This window comes from Balaenoptera borealis (genome assembly GCF_965194805.1).
Source record: "Balaenoptera borealis genome assembly, chromosome: 12".
Taxonomy (NCBI): Eukaryota; Metazoa; Chordata; class Mammalia; order Artiodactyla; family Balaenopteridae; genus Balaenoptera; species Balaenoptera borealis.
This window is the reverse complement of record NC_138869.1, coordinates 40,400,224-40,417,565: the sequence shown is the minus strand read 5'-3', so window position 1 is coordinate 40,417,565 and position 17,342 is coordinate 40,400,224. Positions and strand designations below refer to the sequence as shown.

The window sequence follows — 17,342 nt, the reverse complement described above, 5'->3', positions numbered from 1 at the left end:
CCCCTGCATTGGCAGGCGGATTCTTAACCACTGAGCCACCAGGGAAGCCCTTGATGTTTTTCTTATGATTAGACTGGAGTTATGGGTTTGAGGGAGGAAGACCACACAGGTAAAGTGCCATTTTCATCACATCAAATTGAAGTTACATACGATCAACATGACTTATCACTGTTGATGTTGATCTTGGTCATCTGGCCAAGTTAGTGTTTGCCAAGTTTTTCCAGAAAGAGAAAAGTTACTCCTTTTCCCCCTTTATATACTGTAAATTTTGGAAAGAAGCCACTCTGTGCAGCCCACAGTTAATGAGTGGGGATTTATGCCCCCTCCCTCTTTACGGACAGATTATCTACATATATTATTTGGAATTCTTCAGCATGGGAGATTTACTTATCCTCTCCCATGTATTTATTTATTCAACCATTTATATCAGTATGGACTCATGGATATGTATATTATACTTTGGGTTATAATCCAATACTACTTTATTTTGTTGCTCAGATTGTTCTAGCTTTGGCCATTGGGACTCCTATGTCCTTTTCACATACTGCCATTATTGTGTGTTTCATTTTGGTTTGGTTTGGTTTGGTTTTGAGCACTTCTTTACTTTTTGGCACTACAAGATGCCCCAGGCTCATGTTGTATATTTTAAATACCTGTTTTCACAAATGATGTGTCTATTAGAATTAATTACCATTTTATAACCTAGGACCTAGAACAAATAGTTCACTTGGGGAGGGTAGGAATAGACATCAAATAAAAATTCCCCAAAGCACCTGCTCCGCTTCCTCTAATTCTTTACCTTTGTGGGAACCATGAACTAGGGCCAGAAACCTCAGAATCTCCTTATGTTTCCTTTTCTGCTCAACCACCCTCTTTCTTGTCAATTTGACTATTTTTCAAATGTTTGCCTTCCTCTCCATCCCACTGCCAGTGTTGAGCTCAGACCCCTGTGCCTCACAGGACTGCAGCAAAAGCCTTCTCTCTGCATGGTTTCCTATATCCACTTGCTTTGCTTGGCATATCCATCCTTATCCCTTCTGTTAATTGCCATAAAACATCTGCTAGCTCTTTACTTAGGATGGCCCCCGCTGAGATGGACATCTAAGCCCTTCCATGGGCACTCTGCCATGGCTACCCTGAAATACTGGGCCCTGAGCATGAGCTTTGCAGTCTGGAGAGCCATAACCTCTATCCTCAGCCTGATGGATCCAGCATAAGGGCCGCTTCTTCATCCCTGGGCACTCTCCCTGAGCTCTGCTTATACCCCTATTATAGCCTGTGTCATTCTCCATCTGGTTCCATAATTGTCTCTCCCTCTAGATTGGAAGCCCCTTATGGGAAGGAACCTTTCTGTCTTATTAACCTTTCTCCCCCTCATGGTGTCTGGCTCAGGACCCCACATGCAGAGGCAGTTTGATGTCTACTGAATTGTTGGATGTGCTCAAACCCTGCATTCATAAGCCTGATGTTTTACTGTCAAACACCAGAGGGCACTGTGAGCACGTTGAGGAAGAAGATTATAACCCTTTAGGCGTGGAAGGTTGAGAAGGGCTTATGAAAACTTGCTTCTATTTGGGGATTGCACAGGATTTACTGCTATTCACTTGTTCTAAACACATCCATTCAAGTTTATCCATGAGTTGTGCTCCTGTTATATCTAGAGGTTAGTATAGATGTTACTAATGACACTTCTATCATAGGTCAGGTCCTCAGATAGGACTGCCTTCATGGTCTCTCCAGACCCAAAGTGATCCTCCTAACCCCAGCTGCCCTCCTCTCACCCCTAAAAATGGGGACTGCCAGTCCCAAGGGGAATGGGTAATATGATTCTGTTCCTCTTCTGCCCTACCCTCCTGCTGCATACACACACACACAGACACACACACACACACACTCTGACATCAGGGCCTTTGGTTGGTGGTTCAAAGGCTCTAACTTCCTGTTGGCAGGGCAGGAGGTTGCTATGAGAAACAGCACCTCCATTGGCCCTGACCCCAGGGACACAGCGTCAGCTCCCTGTGTGCTTCCAGGCTGGCTGGAGGTGAACTGCAGCATCACAGGGGCCCCTAGGCATGAGAAGGCTCCCTAACAGACTAAGCCAGGGAGCCCCATTCCTGAGGGGTTGGCTATTTGCAAGGGTCTCATGCCTTGTACATTTTTTCCAAAAAGCAACATGGCAATTGCAGGCCATAAACCAAAGAGTTGATGTTTTTCAGAAAATAATCTCACTTTTCCCTAGCAAACCACCTCTAGCCCTGGGGTCTCTGAGCAGTGTGACAGCATGAGGCCTCCGTAGAGGGAGTGAAGCCCAGGAGCTTCTCCCCCTTGTCTTTGGTATAAACTTGTTCCTTGGGCCTGCCCTGAAGTGCACCTCTAATAAACAGGAAGGCATCTACGCCATCAATGTCTGTCCCTCACAGAGCATCTGAGACCTGTCTGGGCCATCAAAGCCATCCCCAGCCCCCAGGAGCATTCTGGAGGGGAACCTAGTCTCTCCAGAAACAATTCCCCATTGTGTCCCCTCACTTGGAAATCATAGATATGTTAACAGGCCCTTACATTTAGGCAGGTCCTGCCCTGGCTTTGTGCTAATGTGTTGTTTTTTCTTCCTTGAACAATGTCCTTTCCAGTAGGGCCAGCCGTTCACACCATTGTCTGAGACCCTTGGACTACAGGAAACAGCACCAGATTCTTATCAGCTGGGGGGGTGGGGGGGGTGGGGGCAGAGTGAACAGATGAGGTCATGCCCATAAAGCAAGCTGCTGGTCTGCCATGTCATTCTTCTATACCTTTATCTGTGAGAGCAGAGCCCCCCTTGTCCTTCTAACAGGCAAATCTGGGCTTTAAGTGTCTCTAATACTGTCTCCTCCATTTGATGGCAGATACTTGGACTCTGCTTTAGGTCTCTTGATTCACTTTGGAATCCTCTCCAGCCCACAACTGTCCCCTTGCCCTGGTCGTCCCTCTCTGCCCAATGGGATGTTCTTGGCGGTGAAACACACTCCATTGGGATGGATTAAGGTGCACTCCAGTCATCTTCCTCCCTGGGGGAAAGGGGTCAAGACTGGTCACCTGAGTCCTCCTCATAGCAGAATCCCTGAGTACAAGCCACTATTTGACTGCTGGAGGCCTGGTGTGAGGATGAAGGTGGGCATCCCTTTCAAGGCCTCCCTGGAGACTGTGCAGCATTTCCAATCCTCAGTGGAGAATGATTTTTTTAAGGGCATCATTGAGGAACCAGGAGTTTCCTTAATGAAAATCCAGTGGGGAAAGTGAAAGGCTTCATTAGGACACAGCCTCTAAGGAGGAGGGGGCCGGCAGTGGTACCCACACAAAGGCAGACTGGGGCTGGGCAGTGGGAAGTGGGCACAGGGCCACAGCTGCTGTTACTTCATCTCCTGTGCCCAGGAGGGTGGGTGAGTCCGGAAGAGGATCCAGGGTGGGGGGGTCCAACAATCCTTGAGCTCTTTAGCAGGTATTATATCCAAACCTAGCTCCACTCATTCCTTCTTTCTGCACACCAGGGCCAAGTTTGTGATCTCAGAAATCCCTGGGGATTTGATCCTGGTGTGTGTTGAACTTTCTCCTTGCCAGAGCCCCTGCAGACTAGGACTTGGGTGAGGCTGGGGTTAATCCTTAACTCGGGTGGAAATTGGTCTGTTTCCGAGCAACTGTCTGCTACTTGTAAGGAGATGTGGCTGGCTGGAGACACCTCAGTTTGCTGGACTGCAGAGGCACGAGAGAGTTCTCTGCGACCCACCTGGCTCTAGCTGCATCTGGGGCCATTGCGAGCCCACAGAGAAGATAACCTGGCAGGAGACAGACCTGCCTCCTGATGGCTGCTGCCTGCCCACTCCTGAAGCTGGAGGATTCTAGGGGTGTCTGGGACCTGACCCAGGCTTAGCTGAATGAAAGGGAAGCACAGAAGCCATTTGAGAAAGTGAAAAGGGCTGTTTTCCGCCCTTATTCTGCCCCTACCCTGCCCCTCACCTTTCCTTAGAAACTAGTCTTTTGGACTGCAGGACAGCCACAAGCTTGGGGTGAATCCCAGCCCTCCACAGTGGACGATGCCAGACACAGGAGGAGCAGGAAATGGGCTGGGGAGGCAGGCTGGGTGTGGGAGAACAGGAGCCAGAGGCAGGGCAGAGTCCAGGCCCAAGGGACAGCAGACTGGCAGCTTGGCAGCCCTGGCCCTGGGGTGGCAGGTTCTGCTCTGGTGCTAGCCACGGGAAACCAAGATGTGGCTATTCCATCTGCGAAGTCAGGGGCTCCAGAGTTTACAGGCTTAGAAGGCAGAGATTAATAAATTAATCTCAAATGTAAAGGGAGGGAATTAAGCTAACCAGCATTTTCCCAAAGTATGCTCTTCAAAACATTAGAAACATGAGGTGGTAACTGCTCCATGGGAAAAAAAAGGGATAGAGGGCCACATGTTTTGGAGGATCATGTAGCACATAGTAGGCATGCCAATTAATGAGAAATCATCGTGAGCTCCTCAGGGATTTCACAGGGCAAGCAAGCAGGCAGTGCACAGCTCTGTAGGGGCTAAGGGGAGAGAAATCCCATGTTTATTTGACCATTGTCGAGGATCTCATGAGACAGTTGTTCCAAAGGACAACTTTTGACTAGCCCCTTTCTCGAAGCCCCTTTCCAGTTATAAACCTGTTTGGGAAATCATGAAACAGGATCAAAGACCAGGGGAAGTATGAGACTTAGAGGAAAAAGCTGGGAGAGGAAGATAGAGTGAAATCCCTGAGGCAGGAAATAGGGCTGGAGATGAGGGTGGTGGTGAGGGGCTGGGGGAAGTCCAGGCCCAAGGGGTCTTCAGGGTGTGGGCGGTGGTGACATGGGAGCAGAGACACCATGCACCCCAGGGTAGAAGGGGGCTCTGAGGTTGCATTAACACAGCCTCCCAGCCCAGCACTCCACACCAAATGGTGCTCTGATGATGCTTCTCAGATGGGTGGTGATGGCCCGAGGCCGGGCAACAGGGTTTCACTTTCTGTGAGGCCTCGGTGATTGTGCAGAGTCCAGGAGGTGAAAGCAGGGGTCCTGCTCCAGGGCCTGGGCTGCAAGATGGGACTGATGACTGTTAAGCCCCCTAGTCCATAGCACAGATTGAGGAGGCCATCCAAGCAAGAGGCTAATCTCTCTGGTGAGGTGGGGTGATGTCCCTCCCATCTTTAAAGCACCCCTGCCTTTTCCCATCTCCCTCCAGCACCAGTGGAGTCTGCTCTTTGGGCAGGAGCATGATGTCACTGGGGGAGTGGGGCTGGGGGAGAGGCGTCTCCTGCATCCTGCCCCGCAGGCCAGACTCTGGGGCTCCCCCTCCTCTGCCAAAGCTGCAGCTCCCACAGCACAGCCTGGCCCCCCAGGCAAGAGCACAGTGGTCTTAATATACGTTGGTGTGTGGCTGATGAAGACAGGCATCAGGCCAAGTGTCGCTGTCACAAAGTCAAGTGTTATTGTGAAAAAGGAGCAGGGCTGCCTACGTGCCCAGCTGCCCTTCGCCAGCATTTTTTTCCCTGGCTCAAGGTCTTACTGAAGTTCCAAGAAGTCTCAGAAGCCCGTGGGACAGGATTTTCCTAATTTAATAAGCAATCTCAGCTTCATAGGCAAAGCCCTCTGACTCCTTCCTTCCTCTGATACCCATCTCCTTCCCGTCTAGAAAATGCCACCCAGGGTGGTTTCTCCCTCCTGGAAAGGACGGGGAAAGCCCCTCATTTCCAGCTCACACAAATGGCATCAGTTAATTTAGTACAGAAATACACAGATACAATAATGGTAATAATTATGTGATATAAGTATTAACTTCATCCCTTTCCTTGCAGGTTGTGTGGAAAACCCCTGCGCTATCCTCACCAGCTCTCAGGGGCGGTGACGATAAAAAGAACAATAGTAATTATGAGAAGCGTGCTTTGAAGACAGAGAAACCACAAGGCCCATCTCAACATATGAATACAAAAATAGAATTCACACATAGAAGCATTTCCAGGAGTGAATAACACACGGTACCGTGGAGGCGGCGGCGGGGTGCGGGGTACGGACCAGTAGAAGCTGTCCATAATTTTCCAAGCTCAGGTGTTCCTTGTTCAGGATTTTTAACTCCTTCTCCCTCTGTTTTCCAGAGTAACTTCCCCAGGGGACCCAGCCTAGCAGCCAGTGCAGAGCCTGGGATAGAGGGGCAGAGCTGGCTGCAGCTCTGAGACCCATTCATGGGGCTCTGCGCTGTCACCCCACCCTCTTCCATGGCCCCTCTCTCCTCCTCCCCCCACGGCCCTCCTCCTCTGCTTTTACGTGCTGACATCCCAGCCACAGCTACCCCAGGCCAGAGGCTTCCCAAAGTGCTGTCAGGTTAACCTCAGTGCTTCTGGTTCACTCACTGTGCAAAGAGGGGAAGAGGGGCATTTTTCGGACCCCAGTTCTCTAGAGGTGGTAGGGGCTGGGGGGTGGGGGGAAGGAGTGCGGGGGTGGCTCGGATAAAATCCAAGGCAGAGTCTGGGTTTGAGTTCAGTGGGGCAGGAAGCCCTGTCTTGCTTTTTTATCTGTTTTTTCCTCCTTCCTTCATCTTGGTTTTTAATGGAGGGAATCTCGAACCTGATGCTTTTGTCTCCCTCCTGTCGGTTTTGTGCGTCACTGACTTGTTCACATGCAGGCTGGGAACAACTTTTCATTTAGTCCTCCTCCTCCTCCCCCTCCACGCTCCCCAGCCAAAGAAACACATTACTGCTGATGGCAAAAACACCTCCCTACACGCCCAGACAGATTGTGTCCTGGCCACCTGAGCCAACAGCACCCCCAAGAACCAGCAGGACTTAGAAGCTTCCCCCTACAGTTTTTTTTCCCTTAAAAGAAAAAAAGGCTTCATAAATGAACCATCCGTGACAAACCCTTATTTAGCAGAAACCAAAGATCCCAGGGTGGGAAACATCTGGCTCCTGGGCTAATTGATGCCTTCTGGGGTCCTTGAGAATGCCTGCCCCTGGGTCCCACAGGCAGTCCTAGGGTCTCCCACCCTCTCCCCATCTCAAAAGCCTCAATATTCTGTGGCCCCCCCAGGCAAAGCCCTGCCCCTTGTCCTGACCACCAGCTGCAGCTTGCTCCCAGAGCTGCCACATCCCCACCCTCCCAGGCTGTGGGCCAGCTTGCATTGCCCTGGGAAAGATAGCTCACTCCTCCAACCACCCCACACTTCCCCAGCTCCCCTCTCCCTATCTCTAGTCCACAGAGATGGGGGATAACATTCTCCTAGAATTCACCCCCTCCCTGCTCATCAACATGGAGACCTTGATGGTGGGGAGGGGCAATCCCATCAGGAGGTGTGGGCATCCCAGGAAACCTGGCCTGGCCGCTCCAGGACCTGATGAAGGGATGTCAGGCTTGGAGGTCCAGACCATCCCCAGGTCCCAGAGAGCTCTAGTAGTCTATGCTTCTGTGATTCTGAGATGCAGAAGAGGGATTGTGCAGTGGCAGGGAACTACCAAGATATCAGGGCACAAAGTGTGAGGGGGTCTTGCTGTTCCACCTTCTCAGCGCCTCCACTTTCCCTCCCCACCTCAGTCAGGGTAGGTCTTCTTAGCAGGTACTAGCTTAGGGGCAACTTCCACCCTCCTCAGCTGCCTGAGGGCCCCCTGCCCAGACACCTCCTCAGCTGCACCCACACACCCAGTCTAAGGGTCACTCAGAATGGCCATTGTTCTGCAGGCTGGGTAAAAAACACCCAGCCCTCTTGCTTCCGGCACAAGTGGAAATGTGCTCTGGGGGCCTCATTCAAGAACAAATAGCAGGCCCACTGGAGTTGCCAGCAGCCCGAGGGTGCTGGCTCCAGCCTGGGACTGAGAGCACAGAGAGGGGCAGGGAACTGGCCCAGGGCACAAGGCCCTCCATCAGGCCCCAGCCTATCCTGTGGGCAGCCTGGTAGGGGTCTGGGGGCAGAGATTCCCATCTCTAAGAGGCAATCAGGCATGTTGGCCCCCTCTGCCCTAGCTGGGTGGGTGGGAGAGGCTGGGGGCTGCTGCTGGCCGCTTGGCCCATCCCGACCACCCCCTCTCCTCCTCCCTCTTCTATGTGGCCTCCACCTCCCGGGGTGTCCGATTACGCTCGGCTTGCACCCGGCTCTTTACCTTCTTGCCTAGTTCCAGCCCCACCCAGCTCTTGCCCTTGGCCTGTTTGCTGCGGCCTCGGCTGCGGGAGGGGCACCACACACGCTCACAGTACTCATCCACCCGGGGCAGGTTGGCGAAGCCGATGAGCTGCAGGATGTCCTTATACCAGGCCTTGGAGGGGGTGGAGGCCGGGCCTCCTTGGGCTGCAGGCTCCTCTGGCCTTGGCTCCCGGGGGAACAGAGTGTCAAGCTGTGCAGCCATGATCACCTCCAGAGCCAGGCGGACCACCACTTGGGAGAAGCCGTGCTCCAGCGTCATGCAGGTGTAGGTGCCCGCATCCAGGCGGTTGAGCCTGCGGAACAGCAGCCCCTGTTCCGTTTGCAGGATGCGCTCATCTGTCTTCACCTGCTGGGGGTGTGGGAGGGCGTGAGGGCGCCTGGAGCAGGGCCTGCACCATCAACTTCTCTGCCCCTGCTTTTCCAAATTTGCCATCTCAGGGCTCATTCTCCACTTCCCAGCAGCTTGGCTGGCTCAGCCTCCTCGACCGTGAGCTAATTGCAGGCAGGGACTCACCTTCCCATAATCCAGGACAGGGCCTTCTCAAAGATTTGACTGACTGGTTTCTCCCCTACTCAGAGCTCTGGATCCCCTGTCTTGGCCTTGGGGGGCCCTGGCACATATTCCCAGGGAACAGAGGGTTAAAAAGTATTTACGGGCTTTTACTCAGGGGGGCTATACCCCCAGACCCAGGACAAGAACTCCCCTCCACTCTACACACACACACACACACACACACACACACACACACCCCTCCCTGTCTTGGTCTGCATTGCCCACTCCCCCCCACAGTGCAGGGCCCACAGCCCCATCACAGTGTAGGAGGTGGAACACGGTTCCGATCCAGCCCCGTCTCTGGCCTGGACCCTGTCTGGGCTTTAGTCCGCACATGTGTACTTTGAGGCAGCACTGCTTGGGTGGTGAGTGTTGTGTAACTCCATCTCTTCGCTCCCCTGCCCCTTCCCCCCTGGGGGAGACTTCTCAGTGCCCAGCCCAACAGCTGGCCCAAGGCTGGCCTTCCCCAGTTCTCAAGCTGGAAGGAGAGCCCCTCCTGTAATCAACCCACTCCCTCCTCTTCCCTACCCGTGGGAGCGGCTTGCGAATGGTTCTTCACCCTGCCCCCACCCACACCCAGCCTCAGGCCCCAGACTGAAGCCATCTCTGGGCTTGACAGACTTTTCTGGATGGGGGAGGAGAGGGCCTAGGCAGACAGCTGGACTCCAGGGAGGACGTGTGGGACCAGGCAGTGTGTGAGTGTGTGTGTGTGGTGGAGGTGTGTGTGCAAAGGCCAGTGATCAGGGGCCCAGGCCTAAGGCAGAGGAGGACCAAGAACCCCTGGGGAAGAGACCCCTTTGAAGATGAGCCATATGTGTAAGCATGGGGGCCTTCCTGACCAGCTTAGACCCCTTCCCTCTCTTCTAAATCTGCTACCGCGCTCTCAGACAGAGCCCAGCTCAGTGCCCAGGAGTTTGTGGGCCCCCTGTCACTGGAGAAGTTCTACCACATCTGGCCTGGGTGTTCCCAGATGGCAGGAACAGGGGCACCTCCTTCTAGGCACCCCAGGGGCTTTAATACATACTTTTCTTAAGTTGATCTTGGCAAGTTCCCCCCAGAGTTCATGGAGGGGTGTGACCTCAGGACACAGGCAGGCTGGAGCCAGGGTCCTCGCTCACCTGGTCAGGCCTCTCGTCCCCTGGTCTCTGTAAGAACCAGCGCACAGTGGCCTGGGGGGACTTGGGCAGGCACTCCAGGAAGGTGCTGTTGTGCTCTGTGCCGTAGACTGTGGTGGTCGCCACGAGTCCCGCAGTCTCTTCTGGAAGGATTTGGAGGTGGGCTCAGCTCAGGAACTATAGGACCCCTGGGACCACCCACTGACTCCCTCAGTCCAGGAGCTCCCATGAATGCGACAGGGACCTAGGTGTCTACTGATCCCTAAGCCGCTCACTCTGCCCAAAGACCCTAACCCATATGCTGACAGGAGCTGCCCACATAGGGAAATTGAGGACTGCCTGTTACTACAAGAACGGCCTGAGGCCATACTTCACAGGGGTCAAGCCCAGGTCACAGGGGTGAGTGGGGGCCCTGTGAGAGCCCAGCTGGCGCCCCCATGCCCGCCGCCACTCACCCTCCTGGCTCTGGCCCAGGCACTGCAGGGCAGGGTTGCCATGCCGGATGTCCTGCCGGCGGAACCGGCGCTTGCTGGTGCCGGGCCGGTAGCGGGTACAGGAGGCACCATCCCAGGCACAGTACGGGTCCCGGGCCAGGCAGCACTCTGCACAGGCACTGCCGTAAGTCTCACACTGGTGCAGCTGCAGCCGGGCCACGCCCAGCCTCGAGCCCACGTACAGCATTTGCTGGGAGGGACATAGGCAGAGCCTGAGGTGAGCCTGTGCTCTGCCTAGAAGCAGCTAGGCTCTCAGCTCCCTTGGCTTTCCTGAGACCCCTGACATTCGCAAGAGTCTTCCAGAACCTCTTGAGTGCATTCCCAGAAGAAAAAATGTTTATCACCCACCTGATCTACATCAGATCCTATGCTAGGACGTGGAGGGAATGGGGCACACCTGGGGTCTTTTCTCTAAGGGGCTTCTCCAGACCCTCCCGGCAGCAGACCTTTGCCCTCTACCCCAGTGGCCTTTATCCTGTCTTGCCCCTGACTTTGGAGGTGAGCTCTGCTTTAAGCAATCCCAGTACAAAAGTCAAGATTTACCCAAAGATGAACTGGGGCAGATGAACTTGGGGAGATTTTGCCACTTGCAAAAGGACACACAGCAGGCCTCTAAAATCTATTTGATTTAAAATCTGGATCTTGTTTTCAAGCACGTTTTTGTCTCCCCTGAGGAACTGGCCTTTGTGGATCTCCCCTTATCTGAACACATGCTCACTTACTCCGGGCCTCCCGCTCCCGCTGGTTTCATGCATGGGAATCTCAGCTCCCAGCTGAACTCTAAACCCTCATTGCAGGGCTTAATCAGGCAGCCCCAGGGCCTGCTGTGACTCAACTTTCCATGAGACAACAAGAGTGCTCAGGGAAACTTCAGGAGACAGGTGGAGAGGAAAGAGGAGTGGGGAGAGATGGCAGCTACTCTTACCCTTTTGACGGAGATCTCCATCTCAGTGATGGGTGTTGGCACCTGGGAAAGAAGCAAGACCTCCCCTGCATCCCTGTTTTCAGCCTCTTCCAGACTCTGGGTGGAAACCATCTTTTTCCCAGGTCAGTGCACTCCCTGGCAACTAAGGCCAGACAGTCTCTCCTACGTTAGAAAGGTCCTCTCTCCCTGGCTGGCCTCCAAGGCTTGGCTACAAGCACAAAGCTCTGGTGTCCCCTCCCACAGTCCTGTTCCCCAGCAATGAGGCAGCTGTCCCAAATCACCCATCCCATGTGGGGAAGCACAACAGTTCCCCAAACACAGATGATCCCCTGTCTGACTCTATAGAGGGGTCAACAGAACCCCTTGGGGAGTTGGGGTGTCAGCCGCCCCTCACTGCAACTTGAACGTGGCAGGGCTTTGTCAAGGGGTGATCGCCTTGGCCATCCCTCACTGGGCCCCCCAACTCTCAGCTCACAGACTGCATCTCCAGGCCCTGCAGTCATTTAGAAGCATCGGCAAGGCCTCTGCAGTAGTGAGCGTCATCACTTTCACTCCCCACTGGCCGCAGGTTCAGTACAGCAGGCCCATCTCCCTCCTGCACTTTGCTCCTGCTTTCTCCTAGCCAGGCCTAGATGCAGGGACGGGGCTTGAGGGGACCCTTCCCATCAGTTCTCCCCACTCACCTTAAACACCTGGAGCTCCTCCAGAACCACCTCCTCAGGTTCAGCAGGGCCCCCCACCTGGAGGGCAATGACCTTGAGCACGGAGCCTGAGTCTGGGGCAGGGTAGGAGGGGTCAGTGGGAGAGGAAGGGGCAGCATAGGTCCTCACACACCTCCCCTGCCCGGCCACCCCACTCAGCCCACCCACCAGTCCCCAGGAAGATGACATCATAGGTCCCGTCCTCTGCCTCCACGCGGTCCACCACGATCTGATGCAACTGCTGGGCCAGGTGGGTTTTGACGAGGACAGGGCGACCCCGCCGAGGACGCACGGGCCGGAACATGAGTGGGTGGGCTCGGGCAAACTGCAGCACCTCATCCGGGTAGTCCTTGGTGCTGCCAAAGGGTCGTCCTGGCTGTGCGGTCATCTTGCTGGGGCACTGTGGGCAGCGGCAAAGGGAGTGCCTGAAGCTTCCTGTCACATTCCCCACCCCAGTCTGTTTCTAGGCTCCACTGGCTGGGCACGCCAACCTCAGAGGGACCGCTTGTGGACCCTTCACGCTGTAGGAGAGACTCCTTAGTGTGGTCTGGGCTCTGCTCCCATCCTCACCCCACCCAGCCCAGCTGCTCTGGAGCCCCAGCTCAGCCGCTGCCTTGGGGCCACACGCAGACACAGGCCTGTCCTCAGGCAGAGCCCCTCCTGGCATCTACTCAGCCCTCTTCCCTGCCCTGTTCCCAGGCAGATACTCACCACACCAGGACGGGGAAAGGGTACCTTGCCCGCATAGGGCCCCCACTGGTGCTGGGGACCATCTTGGTGGGCAAAGGGCCCCTTGAAGACCTCCCAGATATCAGCCATGTGGTACACGCAGACGGCATAGCCCTGGAACACAGCACTGCCAAGGGCGGACAGGGACAGTCAGGCCAGGGGGGCTGTCGGAGGCGGGAAGGGGGCAGCCTGGCTCCACGGGGAGGAGAGAGGATGATGGTGCCTGCGGTCGGCGGAGACCAGAAGACGAGGACGCCCAGGCAGAGAGCACAGCCACGCAGTCACCGAGTCAGGGGCAGGGACGGGGACCCATGGCGAGGCCGGACGTGAAGGCAGGGGCTCAGCAGGGGAGGCTGCAGTGCAGAGACGGGGCCAGGGCTGGAGGGGAGGGGAGGCCGTGTGCCCACCTGACCGTGCTGAACAGAGCGTACACCTCCAGGCTCTTCCCTGCATTGGGCCACAGCAGGAACACGTCCTCTGGAGACAGAAGGCCACGACCAATGCCTGCCACTCACTGGCTCTGAGCCCTCCCCAGCCCTCACCCAGCCTGCCCTGGCCATGCCCTTACCCAGCTGGTCAAAGTGGGTCTCGGCACCTCCAGGGCCAGGCACGGAGCAGAGCAGCCTGGCCTTGAGGAAGGTGCTCCATTTGCTCACCAGCACCCGCTGGCCGCCTGCGTCATTCTGGGGAGTGGGGGCCAGTCAGCCTTGGGTCCCAAGGACAGGCCCCTCCTCCTGTTCCTCCACCCTCACCCTTGTGGGGGAGGCATGGATGTCGGCTCCACACCCTTGCCTCGGTTTGCCTACTGCTGCGGTTTGGGACGGGTCTGGGAAGGCACACACGGCCAGGATGTGAACCTCACTGTCCCTGCCACAGCTCTCACCACGCAGACGCGGCCCACGCGGCTGATGACACGGCCCGGGCCTCCATCAGGTGAAGGGACTGTCTCCGAGAAGAAGAAGTACACCTTGTCATCGTCCTGGTCGGAGTTGTCAGGGATCCGGGTGGCCATCACAAACCTGGGGTCTGTGAGGTAACAGGGTGAAGCTGGTGGGGGCCTCACGGGGGAGGAACAGGGTGGGGGGTGAGCCAGTGAGGAGGGGAAGAGGTGCAGGGACCCCACTGGAGGCCGGAGTCCCAGGCAGTGGAGTGGGGATGGGCTGCCCCTCTGGTCCCCACTCCAGCGTCAGCTCTCCCACCTCCCTGCCAGTGCCAGGGGCAGACCCCAGCCAGCCTCGCCCTCAGCAGACCCCTGGGCTCACCGTGCAGGAGGTTCTGGTCAGAGTCAGAACGCAAGGCCGGTCGGGGACCCCCACTTCGGAAGATCATGGCTTCACGCCCCAGGAAGTCAGCATTGAGGCCCGTGTACAGCTCCCCTCCTAGGGTGAGGGTAGGGGGCAGAGTCAGAGGAGGAGGGCCAGGCCCTGTACCCAGACCCCATCCCTTCCCAGTGACGTCGGCCGGCTCCCACCCTTGTCATGCCCTCCCTGGCCTGGGCATCACCCACCTACAAAGGTGCTGGCGAAGGGACGGCTGGGCTCGTGTGGGCACCTCCCCCGCCCACTTTCCACACTGCGGGGCTCCAGACGGAGCACATGCTGGGGAGAGGGAGGGAGGGAGGGAGGGAGAGACGTCACCTAGGAAAGCAGACCCAGCCCCGACCCGGGCAGCGGCCATCGCGTGCGGCTGGAGAGTGGGGGTGGGCGGAAGGCGCCCTCATTCAGGACCTTGCCGGCAGGGTCAGCTCCCTGGCACAAAGGTGCCTTTCAGGCTCTGACCCCTCTGCCCTGACCCAGGCTCAATGGGGAGCGTTCAGACAACAGGGAGGAAATGTCACTGCTTCCCAGTCCCTTGCGGGGCCGCCCCGGCTCACCTCTCCACGATGCCCAACGGCAATGAGGGCGCAGGTTGGCTGGAAGGCACCAGTGCCACACGCCAGCAGGTGGGTCCGGTTGTGGGGCTGCAGCACCCGCACAAAGTTGGCACACTCCACCTAGGGGGCGGGGGGATGGGGGGATGATCTAGGGCGGGGGGTAGATTCTTCAGCACCGTCAGGAGCCTTCAAGATCTGCTTCAAGTGGCCCCAGAACAGGCAGCAGGGGAGCAGCCCCAGGCTCTCCTGGGGGTCAGGGACTGGGTGTTGGTCATGGTGGGGGGCAGGCACTCCCGACATCACTCACCGAAGGATCTCTTCCCTTGCGAACACACTCCTCCCTTTGTCCTGGCTGCGGTGGCCACAGCACCTGAAACACAGCCTGTGTGACCCCTGACCTCACAGCCTCAGTTGACCCAGCTGGCCTCCCATCTGGAGTTGCCCAGCTCTCAGACAGAGCCGCTTCCCGGTCAGTCCAGCTCACCTCCCGGGGATCCAGCCATGCCTGGTCCAGCCGCAGAGAGTAGATGGCATCGCGGCCGCCCAGAAACAGGCGGTCCCGGTACTCGTCCAGGTAGAGGGCCCGGAGGTCCAGGGAGCCCCGGGGACCCAGAAAGACGGCAGAGCGGTTGGCAGAAAGGAGGTCTAGGAGGGAGGGAGGGAGGGAGGGGGTCAGGGCCTGCTGCTCAGCCCACTTCTCTAGCCAATCTGTGGAGGTGGAGGGTCCCAGCTGTGCATTCACCGTCCCCACCCCCACTCACATCTGGAAAATGTTTCCATGCAAGGGGTGCTGGAGGGCTTCAGGGAAATGACTCCTGGGGGTGGGTGGGACAGGGGGCTCTGAGCCCCCCACCCAGCCCAGCCCACCCAGGGGCCTGCCCCCTACACCTTCACTCCGTGGCCCCCTGGTATTCAGTTAACATCTCCTTCCCCCTGGCCCATCTGTGCTCTACCCAGTCCCTAGGGAAGATGGCCCCACTGGCAGAACTTATGGCAGCAAGCTGGGTGAAGTGCTGGGAGAGCCTGGAGGAAGGGTGGGTGGTCTGAGCAGCGTGCAAGGCTGACTCAGTGGGACAAGCAGATGGACAGGGGAGAGCGTTCCATCAGAGGGAGCACCTGGCTAAGGCCTGGGTGTGGGAGATGCCAGGTATGGCCAGGTGGATCTCCATCAGAGGGAGCACCTGGCTAAGGCCTGGGTGTGGGAGATGCCAGGTATGGCCAGGTGGATCTCTAGGCTCTGGTCCAGGGATATGGCTAAAGAGGGTTTTCTCTTCCATAGACGCTGCCCACCCAGGTCCCAGGGATGGGGGTGGCTCTCTGGGGATGATGATCCCAGGAGGTGGGGATCCTGAAGTAGGTCCTTGGGGTCCAGCTAGGTAGCTGGAGATGATGGGTGGGCAAGGGCAGAGCAGCAGGATGTGGTGGGAAGGGGCGATGGCCACCATTGGGAAGGTGAGGTATCCAAGCCCAAAAGGTCATCCTCTCGATCACCAAACTCATTAACAGCCTCTTCCAGGAAGCCCTCCATGCCTGACAGTACTTTGGAGGAGATTTGCCCTATTTGGACCTTTTCTTGTAGCCGGACTTAGCCCAAAGCCACAGCTCCCAGGGAAGGACCACATTCCACAACCCCCGGCCCCCCCACCCCCGCCCTGACTCCCTTCAGACTCCCCAGAGTGGAGCCATGTCTCCCGCCTCCGACTCTCCAGAGAAGGCCTGGGTCTCCCTCCTCGGACTGGGGTTCCTGGGGGAAGGTGATCACCCCTCTGGTTTCCCCAGGAAGAAGAATCTGTGGAGAGCCTCTGTCTCATCTGATTTAGAAGAGGCCTGTGCCAGCTGCAGCACAACATATCAGGTTAGATCTGCAGAGGAGCCTCCTGGGCCAGGATGGGCAAAGAAGGGAGGCTACAAAGAGCCTCGTGGATGGAGGGGAAGAGGAAAGGCCAGCATTGCAAAGTGGGCTGCAAGAGGCAGGAGGGGGAACAGGGCTGTGGGCATAGGGTGAGGGACCCCACTGCAGGGCGGACGAGAGGGACAGGATGCTGCCCTCTTCCCCACTGTCTGCCCTGGGCAAGGGGCCCAGCTGAGAGCAGACAGATACTCCAGACCTGCCCTCTCTGACCCCTCTGCATCTCTCTCTGCCCATCTCTACTGAGGTCTCTCTCCTTTTCTCAGCAGTCCCCTCAGTTTCTCCCCCAGTGTGTCTCTGTCTCTCCCACCTCCACCCTGGCCATGTCTTCCAGGACCTGTCCCCCTCCCCCTGCCTTTCTCCCAGGCTCCTGCCTCTGGCGGCCAGCCAGGAGCACATGCCAGGGAGTGACTGTAAAGCCCTTCCCACAGGCTGTGCTGGGAGTGACTGCATCCCTCCTGCTGTCAGAACAGACTGCCCTGGGCTGGCTGGGGTCCCACAGCTGGGGTATGGCAGGGTCCAGGGCTCCCAGGGACACGCACACAAACAGGGTGCGCACTGCCCTACCTCGGTAGGAGAGCCGCAGGCGGGGCACGCTGGGGCCAGGGCTGAGGCTGCCGCCGCGGAGCAGGAGGCCCCACAGGAGGCAGCAGATGGCCCAGGCTGAGGGGGCCATGCTGGGGAACCGGGACACCAAGCTGCTTGTAGAGCTGCCCTGGGTCCTGCCGCTGCCGCTGCCGCCGGTTGTAGTTTGCTCCGTTGCCGCCAGGCCTGCCACTTATAAGGCAACAGCTCCACCCCGTCCCAGGCCAGGAAGGCGGGGAGGAAGAGGGAGGAAGCAAGTGCCCTGCCATCCACCTGCAGCCTCTCATTCCACCT

General features: G+C 57.0%; 2 protein-coding genes across 14 annotated transcripts in view; one reads left to right on the top strand and one right to left on the bottom strand.

Moving 5' to 3' along the window:
• Positions 1-5,573: 5,573 nt before the first annotated feature.
• SEMA3G (semaphorin 3G) lies at positions 5,574-17,332 on the bottom strand. 3 transcript variants are annotated; one of them, XM_082348168.1, is made up of 16 exons: positions 17,031-17,226; positions 15,039-15,199; positions 14,862-14,924; positions 14,555-14,674; positions 14,189-14,279; positions 13,944-14,060; positions 13,565-13,707; positions 13,250-13,364; positions 13,089-13,158; positions 12,664-12,808; positions 12,121-12,352; positions 11,935-12,026; positions 11,252-11,293; positions 10,288-10,516; positions 9,836-9,975; positions 5,574-8,513 (listed from the first exon to the last, which is right to left on the bottom strand). In XM_082348168.1, the coding sequence occupies exons 1-16, from the start codon at positions 17,137-17,139 to the stop codon at positions 8,064-8,066; spliced, it is 2,319 nt and encodes a 772-aa protein (XP_082204294.1). In that variant the 5' UTR covers positions 17,140-17,226; the 3' UTR covers positions 5,574-8,063. The 3 variants fall into 3 exon arrangements, with proteins under 3 accessions (XP_082204294.1, XP_082204295.1, XP_082204293.1); XM_082348169.1 differs by having other exon boundaries at positions 5,574-8,510; XM_082348167.1 differs by lacking the exon at positions 14,189-14,279 and having other exon boundaries at positions 5,574-8,510; positions 17,031-17,332.
• The window catches only part of STAB1 (stabilin 1), an 88,924-nt gene continuing 87,813 nt past the window's right edge, over positions 16,232-17,342 (top strand). For all 11 annotated transcript variants that reach the window (XR_014232807.1, XR_014232808.1, XM_082348073.1 and 8 more), the window contains exon 1: positions 16,232-16,409. Coding sequence is in view for 9 of the 11 variants with exons in the window: in XM_082348073.1 (XP_082204199.1) it covers positions 16,239-16,409 (171 nt within the window). In the remaining 2 variants the exon portion in view is untranslated. The remainder of the gene's footprint in view (positions 16,410-17,342) is intronic.